The sequence below is a fragment of the Camellia sinensis genome, chromosome 1 (genome assembly GCF_055761805.1).
Source record: "Camellia sinensis isolate YWXY chromosome 1, ASM5576180v1, whole genome shotgun sequence".
Lineage (NCBI taxonomy): Eukaryota > Viridiplantae > Streptophyta > Magnoliopsida > Ericales > Theaceae > Camellia > Camellia sinensis.
The window spans coordinates 219,410,349-219,423,250 of record NC_138961.1 but is presented as its reverse complement, the minus strand read 5'-3'; the positions used below and the strand labels follow the sequence as shown (position 1 = coordinate 219,423,250).

Below are 12,902 nucleotides of genomic sequence, written 5' to 3'. Positions count from 1 at the left end.
TAGCTCCATCCTTGGTGACATTAGCCGTTTGATCAGACGTATGACTTATGTAATTCAGACAAGTTTAAATTCGGTGTGTCAATCATTTTTTATATTTAAATTATTATAAATTATGAATTTTTGAGTGTTATTATGTCTGAATTTGTGTTGATGTGCTTTGACTATAATTAAAGTGACATTCAATTACACAGCTCAAAGAGTGATATATGTTTCAACCTGCAATTATAATTAACAACAAAAATTTATTTATTTTACAAAATATAACAATTAAAATAATAACGTAAATAAATAATATATACATATTTCCCCCCAACATTGCACCTAATTAAAATGTAAAACCATAAGCACAAACTAGTAAGCTCGCCCAGATTTGGTTTTTTTCATGAACCGCTCTAGAATGGACACGTCTTCGTATTGGGCCCATCTAAAATGTTGGGCAATTAGGCCCATCCATTATCCGCATTCTGTAAGAAAAACCTTGGCGGCTAAAGTAGAAGCCACTACTAGAGCTACACTTCGATGAGGGCGGGCAGTGGAGTGGTCGCCGGATGTCCACGCGCCGCCGCTTTACCCACCCTACTTTTCGGCCGCTGCCGCAGAGCAACATTCCGATGCTACTCCTCTTCATCTGCTGGTTCAACTCTTCACTTGTATATAGCATAGATTTATAGATTTGCAGTTTCTTGTAGGATAAAGATGCAAAAGAAAAAGAAAAAGAAAAAGGCGTTCATATGTGTATTATTTGTTCGGATTTATGCCGAATCAACTGATTTGAGTTTCAATTAATGAGCTAATTTATCGCCGATGGTTTCAATTGGAACACAAGCCTACATACTTATTTAAATGCCATAGGAGTTTTTGTTTTTGATTGCCAGGCTTAATTGCTTTAGGAGTTGGAATTGTATTATTTAAAGTTTGCTACTGTCTATATATATATATATATGTATGTATGTATGTATGTATGTATGTATGTAGGTGAGGCTGGAACATGGGTGCTACTGTAATTATTAAAAAAATGTTTGATGGCTTTTATTTTGAATAAGTGGCATGTTGATGGTCAGTGAGATTTTGCTGGTCTGGTTTATTTGACACTGTTAGTATCAAATACAAATGAGGATAAGGAAGTCTGTGTAACCAAAAAACCAAAAGTTATTTGGGAGTGATAATTGTTACAGTTTTAACTAAATTGTTAATTAGAATGTGGTTAGTAGTTGTTAGGTTAGGTTAGTTTAGTTAGGATACAACTGATGTATATATACTCTGTTACTTTCAAAAAATGAATACATAAAATTCAATAACTACTGCTGAGATTTCATTTGTGAATACCCTGGTACTAATTATTAATGAAAACCTTGCTTTGTGCTTTTGAAAATGCAGACCATGTGTCATTTATCAAAGATGTAGCTGCAACTCAACCACCGGATCATTTGCCTCATCTTTTGAAAATGCTTCAGGTGAGAGGTAAGGTGTTGAATGAACTCTCAACTGTGAGGTGGAATCATTGCACTGGACATGTTTTGAACTGAAGATATTTTATTTTAAATAGTTAAAAAAGCTTCACAAAACAACCTAGAAAGCAGTTGATATACTTTGATTCCTCAACTTAATTAGTAGTACCTCTAGAGTCCATGTATTCCCCATACTAGGAGTGAAATAGAAAATGAAAATGTGGTGACCCTGATCCAAGCGCCCAGACCCCCGAGGCTTGGGGCTAAGATGGACGAGGTGAGGTAGGTGAAGGCTGCAAGTCCATGTTCAACTAAAGCCAAAATCCAATTTCAATTCATTATAGTCTTTGCATGAAACTCGAGACGAGGCAAACGAAAACCTTTGTCTTGAATGAATTGAAGTCTTCCAACTTTTATGTGTTGGTTTTGAGGTAAGAGAAACCAATTTTGTCTTTACCAACTTTAATACTTTGATGCTAATAGCATTCGACTGCTTTGTATATTTGTACATTGACATATTTGGCTTGCTTGATTGCAAAAAAATAAAAAAAATAAAATATTTAAGCCAAAACATAATTCAACTTCCTGACATGACTGAACTGGGATTTTGAAATACAATTCAAATAGGCTTTGTAGGGATAATCAAACCTAGCTAGACAAATGTGCTAACAATAAAACCAATAATACGGAATAATTTATTTGTAGTTTACTAGTTTTGTTAGTGTTACAAGTCTATTGGAGTCCTTACATAGTTCCCATCATATCTGTCATCTTGCGACAGGTGAACCTATAATTTCTCCTGGAGCCAAGCAAGGGTTGATACCTCTGGCTATTCCTCTTTCAAAAAGCAACTCAGGTTTGGATAACAATTATATTTGAAATCAGTTCCTCTTAAGGAATCTTTAATTGCTTGTGTTCTTCTATCTTTCTTTATGATTTTCTTATTTGTAACTTACAGGATAAAAAAATGTTTCTCTTTTTTTATAGGTTCTGTAACTGCACTGCTGCGATGGCCAACGGCTCCACCCGGGTATAAAACTCAAAAACTGCTAACTATTTTTCTTATTAGAATCTTTATTTCGCTTGATATATCATTTCTGATGCATACAGGATGGATATACCAGTGGTGGAGATTTGTAAGCATGGAGTGTGGCTTTTAGCCAAGAATGTAAGTTGGATGCGACTGGCTTCCGTTGTTGGAGCATCTGCGTAACTTTACTTGGCACTACTTATACCACGTAAACATTTGCCTTCTGATCCAAATGCAGGTAGACCAATATATTCATAGAATCCTGGTTGAAGAAGATGTCAAGAATTCCAAGGAAAGTGAAAATGAGCTATTTCATGCTGCAGCTGACGCTGGGGAGAAAATTTATAAGAAGGGTGACTTTGTTGCATCTCAGATTTCGAATCTAGATGTATATCTTCTGAAAAAGGTACCAAGTAGAATTCTACTGGTATTCGCATATTGGCTGTCTTGATGAACTGCCAAAGTAAACAGTTTGTTTTCAGGTTGGCCTGTTTCCTGATATATTAGAACGCAGAGTGATGCATCATTTTGAAAAGGGGGACCATGTAAGAGTAACCCTTTCTAGTGTTGATGTCGTTGAACAATGCGAGTTTTGGGTGTTTGCATTATTAATTATTTATACTTTCTTGGTGGAAGGTTTCGGCCATGGTAACTGGGGAGTTTTATACAAAGAAAGAGCATTTTCCGGGGTTTGGACGGCCTTTTGTATTTAATGCCAAGATTTTGCTGAAGTTTGTAGAAATCTTCCCTCACTACTACTTCCAAGAATTTGGTGCATAATTTTCAATCAACATTATTTCAGTGTTCTTTAACTTTTTAGTTTTATTTTTTATTTTTTATATTTAAAAAACAGGGTTGGTCGTAAGATAGAAGCTAAAGATGCTGCAAGGGGAGCTTTGAAATCACCATGGTGGACTTTAGGTTGTAGATACAAGGTCCAGCTCCTTAAATGATGATTGTGTCCTTGTATCCTCTGTTTGCCTCTCTATTATGGTAGTTCTTTTTCTGCAGACACTGATTATATTGCTTTCTTTGAGTCCTATTCAGGAAGTTGCCGATATTGCTCAATGGGAGGATGAACAAATCGAGTACATTAAAGAGAAGGTGTCGGACGAGGGAAGGCAAGAAGATCTGAAGAAGGGAAAGGAACCTGCTCAGGTTTGCAATTTGCTAATTCATTCCTTCGTCTATATTTTTAGATTCGATGCAAATAGTCCACTGGTACATGAACTCCTCTCCCTCATCACTTTCATTTTTTTAAAAAATTTTATTTTTATTTTTGCAGATCGCATTGGATGAAGCCGCTTTTTTGTTAGATTTAGCTTCTGTTGAAGGAATGTGGGACGACTTTGTGGAGAGAATTGCCGAGTGTTACAAGGACGCCGGGCTATATGACATATCAAAATTTGTACTATACAAGGATTGAGTATTGAATTCGACTTTGGGGAGGTTTGAAATATTCATACATTTCCAATTTTGTATTATGTAGGTTTTTTTTTTTTTTTTTTTTTTTGGGTTGCTTTGACCAGTAAACATGAATTATTCGCAGGAATTAATATTAATTTTTTTATAAAAAATTTAGCCCTCTTTAAATTTCTCGCTGTCAAAAGCTACACTGATTAGTGTTAATAACAACTGCGAAAATAGAATGATGTGCTCATACCAGACTGTCCATTTTGCCAATGAATCTTTAAACAGGACATGTATATAAAATTAAAGATTTTCATTTCACATTAAATTCTCAATCCTTTTGGTTTCATTTACAGAATACAACAACGGTACACACAAAAATGATGCACGATTCCTTGTACCCTCTCTCTATCTGATTAAAAGATACCAAACTATTATTTTTCACTCCAAGCAAGCAACAAATCAATCAATCATGACCATCACAACCAAATCCCGAGTCACCTTATTTCCGCTTCATCGCAGTTGTTATGCAGCAATTCGAACTGTTACCTTTTTGCTATTACCTTTCTTTCTTCTCAAAAATAGCTTTTTCAGCAGTCCCCCACCTCTGTTTTTCTTGGCAGGCACAATAGCCAAAGAACCACTTACAGTTTCATTGTAATTGTGTTTTGTCCCATTTATGTGAAGAAAACTTTGTTGATGATCTGGCGTTCCATTCGGGTCCAGAAGACCAGGAGAATTTTGAGGGCTTGAAAGGCAAATAACTTCCATTGTCTTTGGAAACTTAAGGTCTCCGGATTCAACATTATCCTCGGCCAGCATTTTTTCCAGCAGAGAGGACCGCTGTTTGATGATCTTTGTGGGAGTGGTGGTTGTTGTTGTAATATTGTCCGATGGGTTGGAGACGAGCTTGTCAAAAAGGGCTGCTTCTCTTGGTGAAGCCAATGCCTTCAACTGCTTCCCCAGGTTCAGGATGGTCTCTTGGCATTCTGCTAACTTTTCAGAAGCTGCTGTGATTTCCCAGTCCTACAAGGTAGAATATCAGTTTCTCTGTTTTAAAACCGTTCTTATATTCATACCTCAATCACTAGAAAAAAAAATAAAATAAGACTTTTAGAAACAAATATACGGTTGTATCTACCGATTGTCAATGTGATACAGTGAAAGTTCCATGGAAGTAGCAAAAAATCCCACATGTAATGCTTCAATTATCATCAATCTACCAGAATGTAATACCACAAATATATAGGATGTAATCACGAAGACCTTGTGTTAGAATTTACCATTCACACTCACCTACTACACTCCACCTACCACCAATTTACCCTCACCTACTCCTCACCTACTACCCAAACCCTCTCCTATATAATGCCACTCTGATTTGTAATACAACATACAACAATCTTGTAATCAATCAATAATACAGTATTTTTAACATGGTATCAGAGCAAGGTTAAGACCTCAGTATTTCCCGCTTCACCGGCGGGCGGCAACCTCGCCTTGGCCGCCCGCCGGACCTCAACCTAGTCCGCTAGAATTGTCAAACACATACCAGAAAATATTCTTCCTTTGTCATTGTTCCTCCCTCTGTTCTTATGCCGTCTTCTGGATTTGACAATATGAGGTATGAACACCACAAAGCTTAGCCGACAATGGCGTCGGAAGGGTTCCGGCCACTGGACGAGAAGTCTTTGGTGGAGTACATAAAGGCCACTCCATCTCTGTCGTCTAAGCTCGGCAACGAACTCGATGACCTCCAAATCAAAGAGGTCGGCGATGGAAATCTCAACTTCGTCTATATTGTTTACAGCCCCCCGAGTTTGATAGCTGGAATTGAGTACCCGTTGCTTGCAGAACACATATCAGAATATATGGCTCACTGAGCAGGTTGTCTTTTCTGATCCTTACAAAGTGTCTCCTCATAACCGCTGGACTTCTCTCTATCTTGATCGTGATGTGGAGGCAGTTCGTGAGGATAACGCTTTGAAGGTTGAAGTCGCTGAGTTGAAATCCATGTTTTGCGAAAGGGCCCAAGCCCTTATACATGGTGATCTCCATACTGGTTCAGATGATGAGAAGATATCGGCTACAATTCTCTGTGGGGCTTCCTTGATACGTGGCTGGAATATACAGGAACATACTGTTCTTTTGATTATAAAATCTCTGTCACTCTCGGGTTTGGGGTGTTGAAGAACAAAATAAAAAAAAACACAACCACAACAAAAACAACACAAACAAAAAAAAAAAAAACACACGACCAGATACACATGCACTCCACCCACTCCATTTCTTTAATTTTTTTTTTTTCTTTTATTTCCTACTTTCCATGCACTCTTGTTCCCCACTCATAGTTTTTTATATTTATTTTATTCCCTCTTTTTCTTTTGACAAGGACACGACCCACACACCCATCACCTTCTTTCCCTTATTTTATTTTTTATTACTTTAACCTTCCGACTTTTTTCTTCACCTTTATCCCCCACTTCATTTTATTTCTTCTTATTATTCTTCTTTTCCAAAAAAAAAAAAAAAAAAAAAAAAAAAAAAAAAAAAAAAAAAAAAAAGGAAAGAAAGAAGGACGAATGAAGAAGCGGCAGAACTGCACACCAAATTTATTTTATTCATGGGAGTTCACCCCGATCACCATTTTACACACACAAAAAAAAAAAAAAAAAAAAAAAAAAAAAAAAAAACCAAAACCAACAGCTTTGTTTTCTTTTCTGCAGCCGGCCACCACTCGACCTCACTTCTTCGCCTATTCCGCCGGTCTCTTCTTCTTGCCTCCGTCCTGGACGGCCCTTGCCGGTGTTGCCTCATTGTTTCCTTGTCCACTGGGCATGATCACTACTCCCTGCTCCTCCACTGCAGCATATGGCGGCCCTCCAAATCGGAACATCACGGTGGCCTTCCGCTTCAGCTCCTTGTTTTCTGCCCTTAGCACGCTAATCTCTGCTCGCGCATCCTTATACATGCGTTGGAGCAGAGCCAGCTGGGAGTTTAAATGCTGCACCTCATTTGTCCTACTCTGCAGCCGGTTCGACAAATTTGTGACCGCCGTCATGCTTTCCACACATGCCTTCAAAGTATACTGATTGGCCTCCACATCCGACAGCCCTGCCATTCTTTGCTCCACAGACCGCATCGGAAAGTTCAACGGAGTATACCCAGCGGTGTTTGGTTGAGGTTCACTGGCCACCGCACCAGTTCTCTCTCCTGTGGACTCGTTGAGGTCGGGAAAGAGGGTGAGCAGCCCGCGGGAAGACGAAGCCATTTTTTCTGGGCAACAGAGTGTTATAGAGAGTGTTACAGAGTTTCTTCTCAGCAAAACCTCTCTTTCTAAGCAGGACGAAGAATTTTTCAGAGGTTTCTCTCAGTTTTTCTGTCTCAGTTTCTGCCTCCTCCGCTTCGGTTTATAAAGACCATGACACCGAGGCAGCCACGCGCATCGCGCGCCTTTTGACGCCGACAACCTGGCACGCCTTTTCATGGCACGCCTTTTCATGGCACGCCTTTTCATGGCACGCCTTTTGCTGGCACACCTTTTGAGGGTGCGACTTTTTAAGGGTCCGACAAGACTCTGTAAACTGTCCCGACATTGATTCCGGTTAGCTCCTTCATGGGTCCGACAAGACTCTGTAAACTGTCCCGACATTGATTCCGGTTAGCTCCTTCATGGGTCCGACAAGACTCTGTAAACTGTCCCGACATTGATTCCGGTTAGCTCCTTCATGGGTCCGACAAGACTCTGTAAACTGTCCCGACATAGCTTCCGGTTAGTTTCTACAACGGTCCGACATGACCCCATAAACTGTCTTCTACAACGGTCCGACATGACCCCATAAACTGTCTTCTACAACGGTCCGACAAGACCCCATAAACTGTCTTCTACATCGGTCTGACACCGCCATCCAGTGTCCTCTACACGTTATGACACCACCTTTCAGTGTCTTCACCAACGGTCTGACACGACCATACAGTGTCTCCTATCCTCTTTTATTTTTTATGTATTTTCTTGTTTTGTTCCTCTCTTCAAACTCAAGTTGGTTAGTTTCTATCCTCCTTGAGTTTGCGGGGGGCTGTTAGAATTTACCATTCACACTCACCTACTACACTCCACCTACCACCAATTTACCCTCACCTACTCCTCACCTACTACCCAAACCCTCTCCTATATAATGCCACTCTGATTTGTAATACAACATACAACAATCTTGTAATCAATCAATAATACAGTATTTTTAACACCTTGGTCTCATATCATTTCTCATTCTATACATATGTCAGATGTTTAAGATGATTGAAACTTACAGTTCGAAGTTGCTTTTCTTCTTGATCCGGGATTTCCTTCTTTGTGAAACTGAAAATGAAATATTTCAGATATTTGAGAGGAGACAAAAAAAAGAAAAGAAAAAAAGAAAAGAAAAGATCTTTCCATGAAATGAAAGCGTACCTTTCTAGCTGAAGCTGTAGGCCAAGACATGAGGCCTCCAATTCTTCACAGCAGTTGTTTTTATTCTCCAGTTCTGATTCTAGAGATGAAAGCTTTTGGCGGGCATTGTTCAATTCAGCTCTGGCAACTGTCAGCTGTGCATCAAGATCTTCAACAACCAACTTATGATTCTCAATTTGATTCTCATTCATGTCCTCAGATTCTTTTAATCTTTCCAACTCTGATTGCAAGCTTCTGATAGTTTTTTCTGATTCTTGAAGCCGAAACATCAAAGACTCACTCTTATCAACCTGTGTCTGGAGTCTCTCTTCCAAGTCCTTGTTTGCAGATTCCATATTTGCCATCTCATCTTTCAGCTTTTTACATTCTTCTCTCACTTTAGGCTGAATTTCTTCCAATTTGCCTTCATTCCAAGCAGAAACAATGGGCAGATATGACAACTGTTCTTTGGGAGTCCGTACCTTATCTGCTTCAGAAAATTGACTTGTTCCACCTTCTACCTTGCTCTCACTTTGTGTTTCATCACCCTTTATTCTATTAGCTGATTCCATCAATGGAGATTTAGCTGGAGCTTCCTGAGAGATGTAGCCACCAATATCAGAATGATTTGATGCATTAAAATGATTTGAGCTTTCATTTGCATCAACAAATGCACTGGAATTTGTAGGGTTAATATATTGCAAAGCAACTTTAATATCTTCCAGTATTTCTTCGTGCTTTCTCCGCGTGACACGGTTTTGTTCCAGGACTACTTTCAGTACATCCTGAAGCCAACTAGGAAGTTTACCAATCAACATATTTTTAGACTGGATGTCCTTGTTTAGGACACCAATGCCTAATCCAGATTCTGGTAACAAAACTATCTCCCTACCGGCTGCTGCTAACGAATCACCGTGTGACTCAATTTCCACTGGACCAACAATTTCGTGCTCTTCGACTGATGCAAGACGAGAACTTCCAAATGGCTTATCTGTGGATACTATTGCTAATTTTTCCATCTCGACAAAGTCATCCATCAGATCAATGCCTGAAGCCCCAACAGTTTTTCCATTTCTGAAATGCTCCAACTCTGAAATCAAAGCAGAAGCCCAAGATTCAGCACAACTAACCTTGTCATCACTGCCCATGTCAGACATCGAAGCCATAGAGAGTTCATGTGGTATATGTATATCTCTTACTGGTTCTTCAAGCTGTGCCTCAACTTGTGACAATTTGGATGCAGTTCGATCATACATGATTCTAGAAACCTGGAGTTCGTTAGCTTTTTTGTCAAGAGTTTCTTTGAGATTCCTATTTTCTTCGTCCATGGCACACAACTGTTCAGTCAAAAAATTGATCTTTCTGTTAGGTGTATCAGGAGCGTTGTCGAAAGCAAAGTCCATCGTAGGAGAAGGATTTGACTTTCTCCACCTTGCTTCAGCTGGATCTCTGCCCAGCATTCCAACTTCATTCTTCATTTTCGCCAGAGCAGCTGGACCCGGCAACCGTTTACGTACAAGCATGCGTAGTCTCTGACATTCTGATTCCAACTTTGCAATTTTTTTCGCACTCTCTAGGTGTTGCTTGTGTGCTAAATCAGATGTTCGACGGTTAAATTCTCTCTCCTCATTCCGAATCTCAAGCTCCTTCTCAAGCACTCGGACCTCATATTTTAGAGAAGCATTATCTTTCTCCGAGGATTCCAATCTCATCATCAGGGCATTAAAATCTGCATCGGCTTTGGTTCTACATTCTTCCATTTCTTGAATCAACTTTTCCTTTGATAAGAGAGCCTTACTGAGCTGAGCACTCTCTGCACCTAATTTTGTGAGCCTTTTATTTGCATCAGCCAACTTGTCCTCTAAAACATTCCTTGCTTTTTCAAATTCTCTCGATGTCTTCGTCACAGCATCATGAATCCTTTGCTCCTGCTCTTCTCGAACAAAACGTAACTGCTGGGTACATTCCTTCAATGCCATATCCAAATGAGTTAGCCTTTCTTCACCTGCGACTCTCTGCTGTAAAACTTCATCTAATTCTTGCTTCAACGACATTGCTTCCACTTCTGCTTTCTCCAAGCCTACATAATAAATTTTATTTAAAGAATATGGAAACTTGTCAAACAACATAGATTTTGAAAGAAGCACATTCATATGATGATTGGCACACCTGAACAACATAAACATATAAATTATAAATTTACAATAAATTACCTGCAAGGGCTTCCTGTGCCATTTTTGCATGTTTTTCCACTAGATCATCTTTAGCGTTGCATTCAGAGAGGGCAGAGGAAAGCTTTTCATTTAAAATTTTCAGATCTCTTTCCAACTCTCCTTTATCTTTCAGAAGTGTCTGTATCTAAAGAACCAAATATTAGCAATAAAAGTACATAAAATGACCCTTGGTTATAAATTTAATTTGAAATCAACTTAAACAATCATCATTTTCACAATTCAAATGAGCACATTCTTTAATGCAATTACTTCTCATGGAAAAGTTACGTTAATAGTTTCCTTAAAAGACACAAAATACAAGAGAGCAGGTGAACTGATTTTACACAGAAATAAATAAATAAGAAATAAAAGAAAACAAAGATTGAACAAATCATGCTTCATTTACCTCCTCTGCATTTCCTCCTTGTGAAAGGTTTACTGTATCAGCCGCAACAATGGTCTTCTCGGTGGATTTTTTCTTCCACAGCCATGACTTGTGATCCATCATGTCATCAAGTATATTTGTCTAAAAAATTGGAGAAACTTTAAATGAAAAATCTACAAAATTGCACAAGCTGAACATCAGGTTGGGATCTAAAATGGAAGAAACTGTTGATCATATCATATGCTGTACTAGAAAATATATCCACGGGTCATTTTAACAGAGTTTTTTGTATGAAAAAAAAAAAAAAAAAAAAACTGTTTCTTTATCAACAATACCTTCACCTCAATCCATCAAGGACCATAGTTTAAAGTGAGTGTAATTGAGATGAAAATGTCAAGATAAATCTGTGATAATAAGACGTATATAACTGTCAAAAATTAATTATTGCTTCTACATTTGCAACTATGCAGACTTTTAATTCAACCAAAAAAATAAAATAAAATCTCATAAGGATGAACAAGAGATTAAAACAGAAACAAAAAGAGAAAAAGAAAAAGGAGGAATATAGTTGAATTTTATGACCAGTAGAGCAATGTGTTGACAAACTGACATCAAAATTCAACCAGAGAAGCAAAATTGCATGTAAATTCAACAGAAAACAAAACTACAAACTTATCCAAAGAAGAAGTAGTGACTCTATTCTCACCTTTGGCTGTTTGGCCCCAATATCTTACTCTGTCATGGATCTCCAAAACAGAGGCAAACTGAAGAAGGCTTCAAATGCAGAGGAAAATCCCACTCTGAACACAAAATTGAAAATCTGAGAGAAACATTGAAGAAAGCATTAATGACATTGTCGAAATAATAATATATGCATGAGATGTTGCTCCTACCGACAAGCACTTCCAGAAGAACACGCAGCACAACAATTTGTGGAGAGAAAAATGCAAGATAATATATATGAAAGAGAGAGAGAGAGAGATGTGTGTTTGGTAAACAGCAAATGTAAAAAAGGGAATCTACATAGAGAGAGAGAGAGAGAGAGGACATGAAAGTTGGTCTGCGGTTTTACAGAAGTGACCACAGAGGTGAGAGAGAGTTGAGGGAAATGTGATAGTGTGTTAGCTAGCGATGGTTACCGATTGGATCGGGTCGGGTCGGGCACACACACTTTTTTTTTTTTTTTTGTCGTTCATCTAAATTTAAATATATTAAGAAAAATAGATTCATATTTATTTGTTCGGATCATTGAAATTATTTACACCATTCGATCTTGACACATCGGATGCATGTTGCCCACCCATGGGCCATGTATTAGCAAGTGCCAGAGAAGTTATTAAGGTGTCTGGGCCATTGTCAGGGTTGTCCCAATCCATGTGATAGTTGTGTTTTATTTGTAGGAGCGATTATTCATTGTTCCAAAAGGTATTAATGTGGCATTGTCACAATTCAATTTAAATTATTCATTTGTATGAGATTTTTATATTCCACACAAGTGAATGATTTGAATTTATTTGTGCCAATATCACAGAGGGTATGAAATAAATTTTCTATTTGTAGACCTTGAATAATAATACTTCACAAAAATGATTGATAATTAAAATTTTAAGATTTAACTTGAAATTGGGGAAGACTTTTTGTTTTGTAATTTTTTTGAGTTTTAAGATGTTCGAGTCTGAGTTGGTGAAAATTAATTAAGTTAGAATGTTTAAAGAATCGAACACAAACTTAACTTATTCATTATTTGAAATACTTGATTAGGTGACCTTGAGCTTTAGCTTAAATTTGAAAATAATCAAATTTAATTTAATATCTATATTAACAGGAAAAAAAAGAATTATGAGCAAAATATAAATAATAATCTTTATTAGTCAAATATGTAAGTTTTCACAAATAAAAAAAATAAACAAAGAAATAAATAAATTAACAAAAAATAGTTGGTATATAATTAAAAATAAATATTAATTTATATGTTTTTCTATTCATA

At 37.7% G+C, this 12,902-nt stretch overlaps 2 protein-coding genes across 17 annotated transcripts; one reads left to right on the top strand and one right to left on the bottom strand.

Annotated features, from left to right (window-relative positions):
• The first annotated feature begins 362 nt into the window (after positions 1-362).
• LOC114265162 (protein IN CHLOROPLAST ATPASE BIOGENESIS, chloroplastic) lies at positions 363-5,158 on the top strand. 2 transcript variants are annotated; one of them, XM_028205920.2, is made up of 12 exons: positions 363-634; positions 1,378-1,461; positions 2,230-2,304; positions 2,436-2,478; positions 2,559-2,616; positions 2,717-2,884; positions 2,961-3,023; positions 3,115-3,209; positions 3,332-3,413; positions 3,526-3,636; positions 3,764-3,927; positions 4,512-5,158. In XM_028205920.2, the coding sequence occupies exons 1-11, from the start codon at positions 520-522 to the stop codon at positions 3,902-3,904; spliced, it is 1,035 nt and encodes a 344-aa protein (XP_028061721.2). In that variant the 5' UTR covers positions 363-519; the 3' UTR covers positions 3,905-3,927; positions 4,512-5,158. The 2 variants fall into 2 exon arrangements, with proteins under 2 accessions (XP_028061721.2, XP_028061720.2); XM_028205919.2 differs by having other exon boundaries at positions 3,764-5,099.
• LOC114265160 (filament-like plant protein 7) lies at positions 4,183-12,119 on the bottom strand. 15 transcript variants are annotated; one of them, XM_028205913.2, is made up of 7 exons: positions 11,809-12,119; positions 11,622-11,735; positions 10,937-11,088; positions 10,531-10,675; positions 8,339-10,397; positions 8,197-8,245; positions 4,183-4,914 (listed from the first exon to the last, which is right to left on the bottom strand). In XM_028205913.2, the coding sequence occupies exons 3-7, from the start codon at positions 11,036-11,038 to the stop codon at positions 4,414-4,416; spliced, it is 2,856 nt and encodes a 951-aa protein (XP_028061714.2). In that variant the 5' UTR covers positions 11,039-11,088; positions 11,622-11,735; positions 11,809-12,119; the 3' UTR covers positions 4,183-4,413. The 15 variants fall into 15 exon arrangements, with proteins under 15 accessions (XP_028061714.2, XP_082751641.1, XP_082751645.1 ...); XM_082895515.1 differs by having other exon boundaries at positions 10,531-10,669; positions 11,964-12,113; XM_082895519.1 differs by having other exon boundaries at positions 10,531-10,669; positions 11,809-12,005.
• Positions 12,120-12,902: the final 783 nt, after the last annotated feature.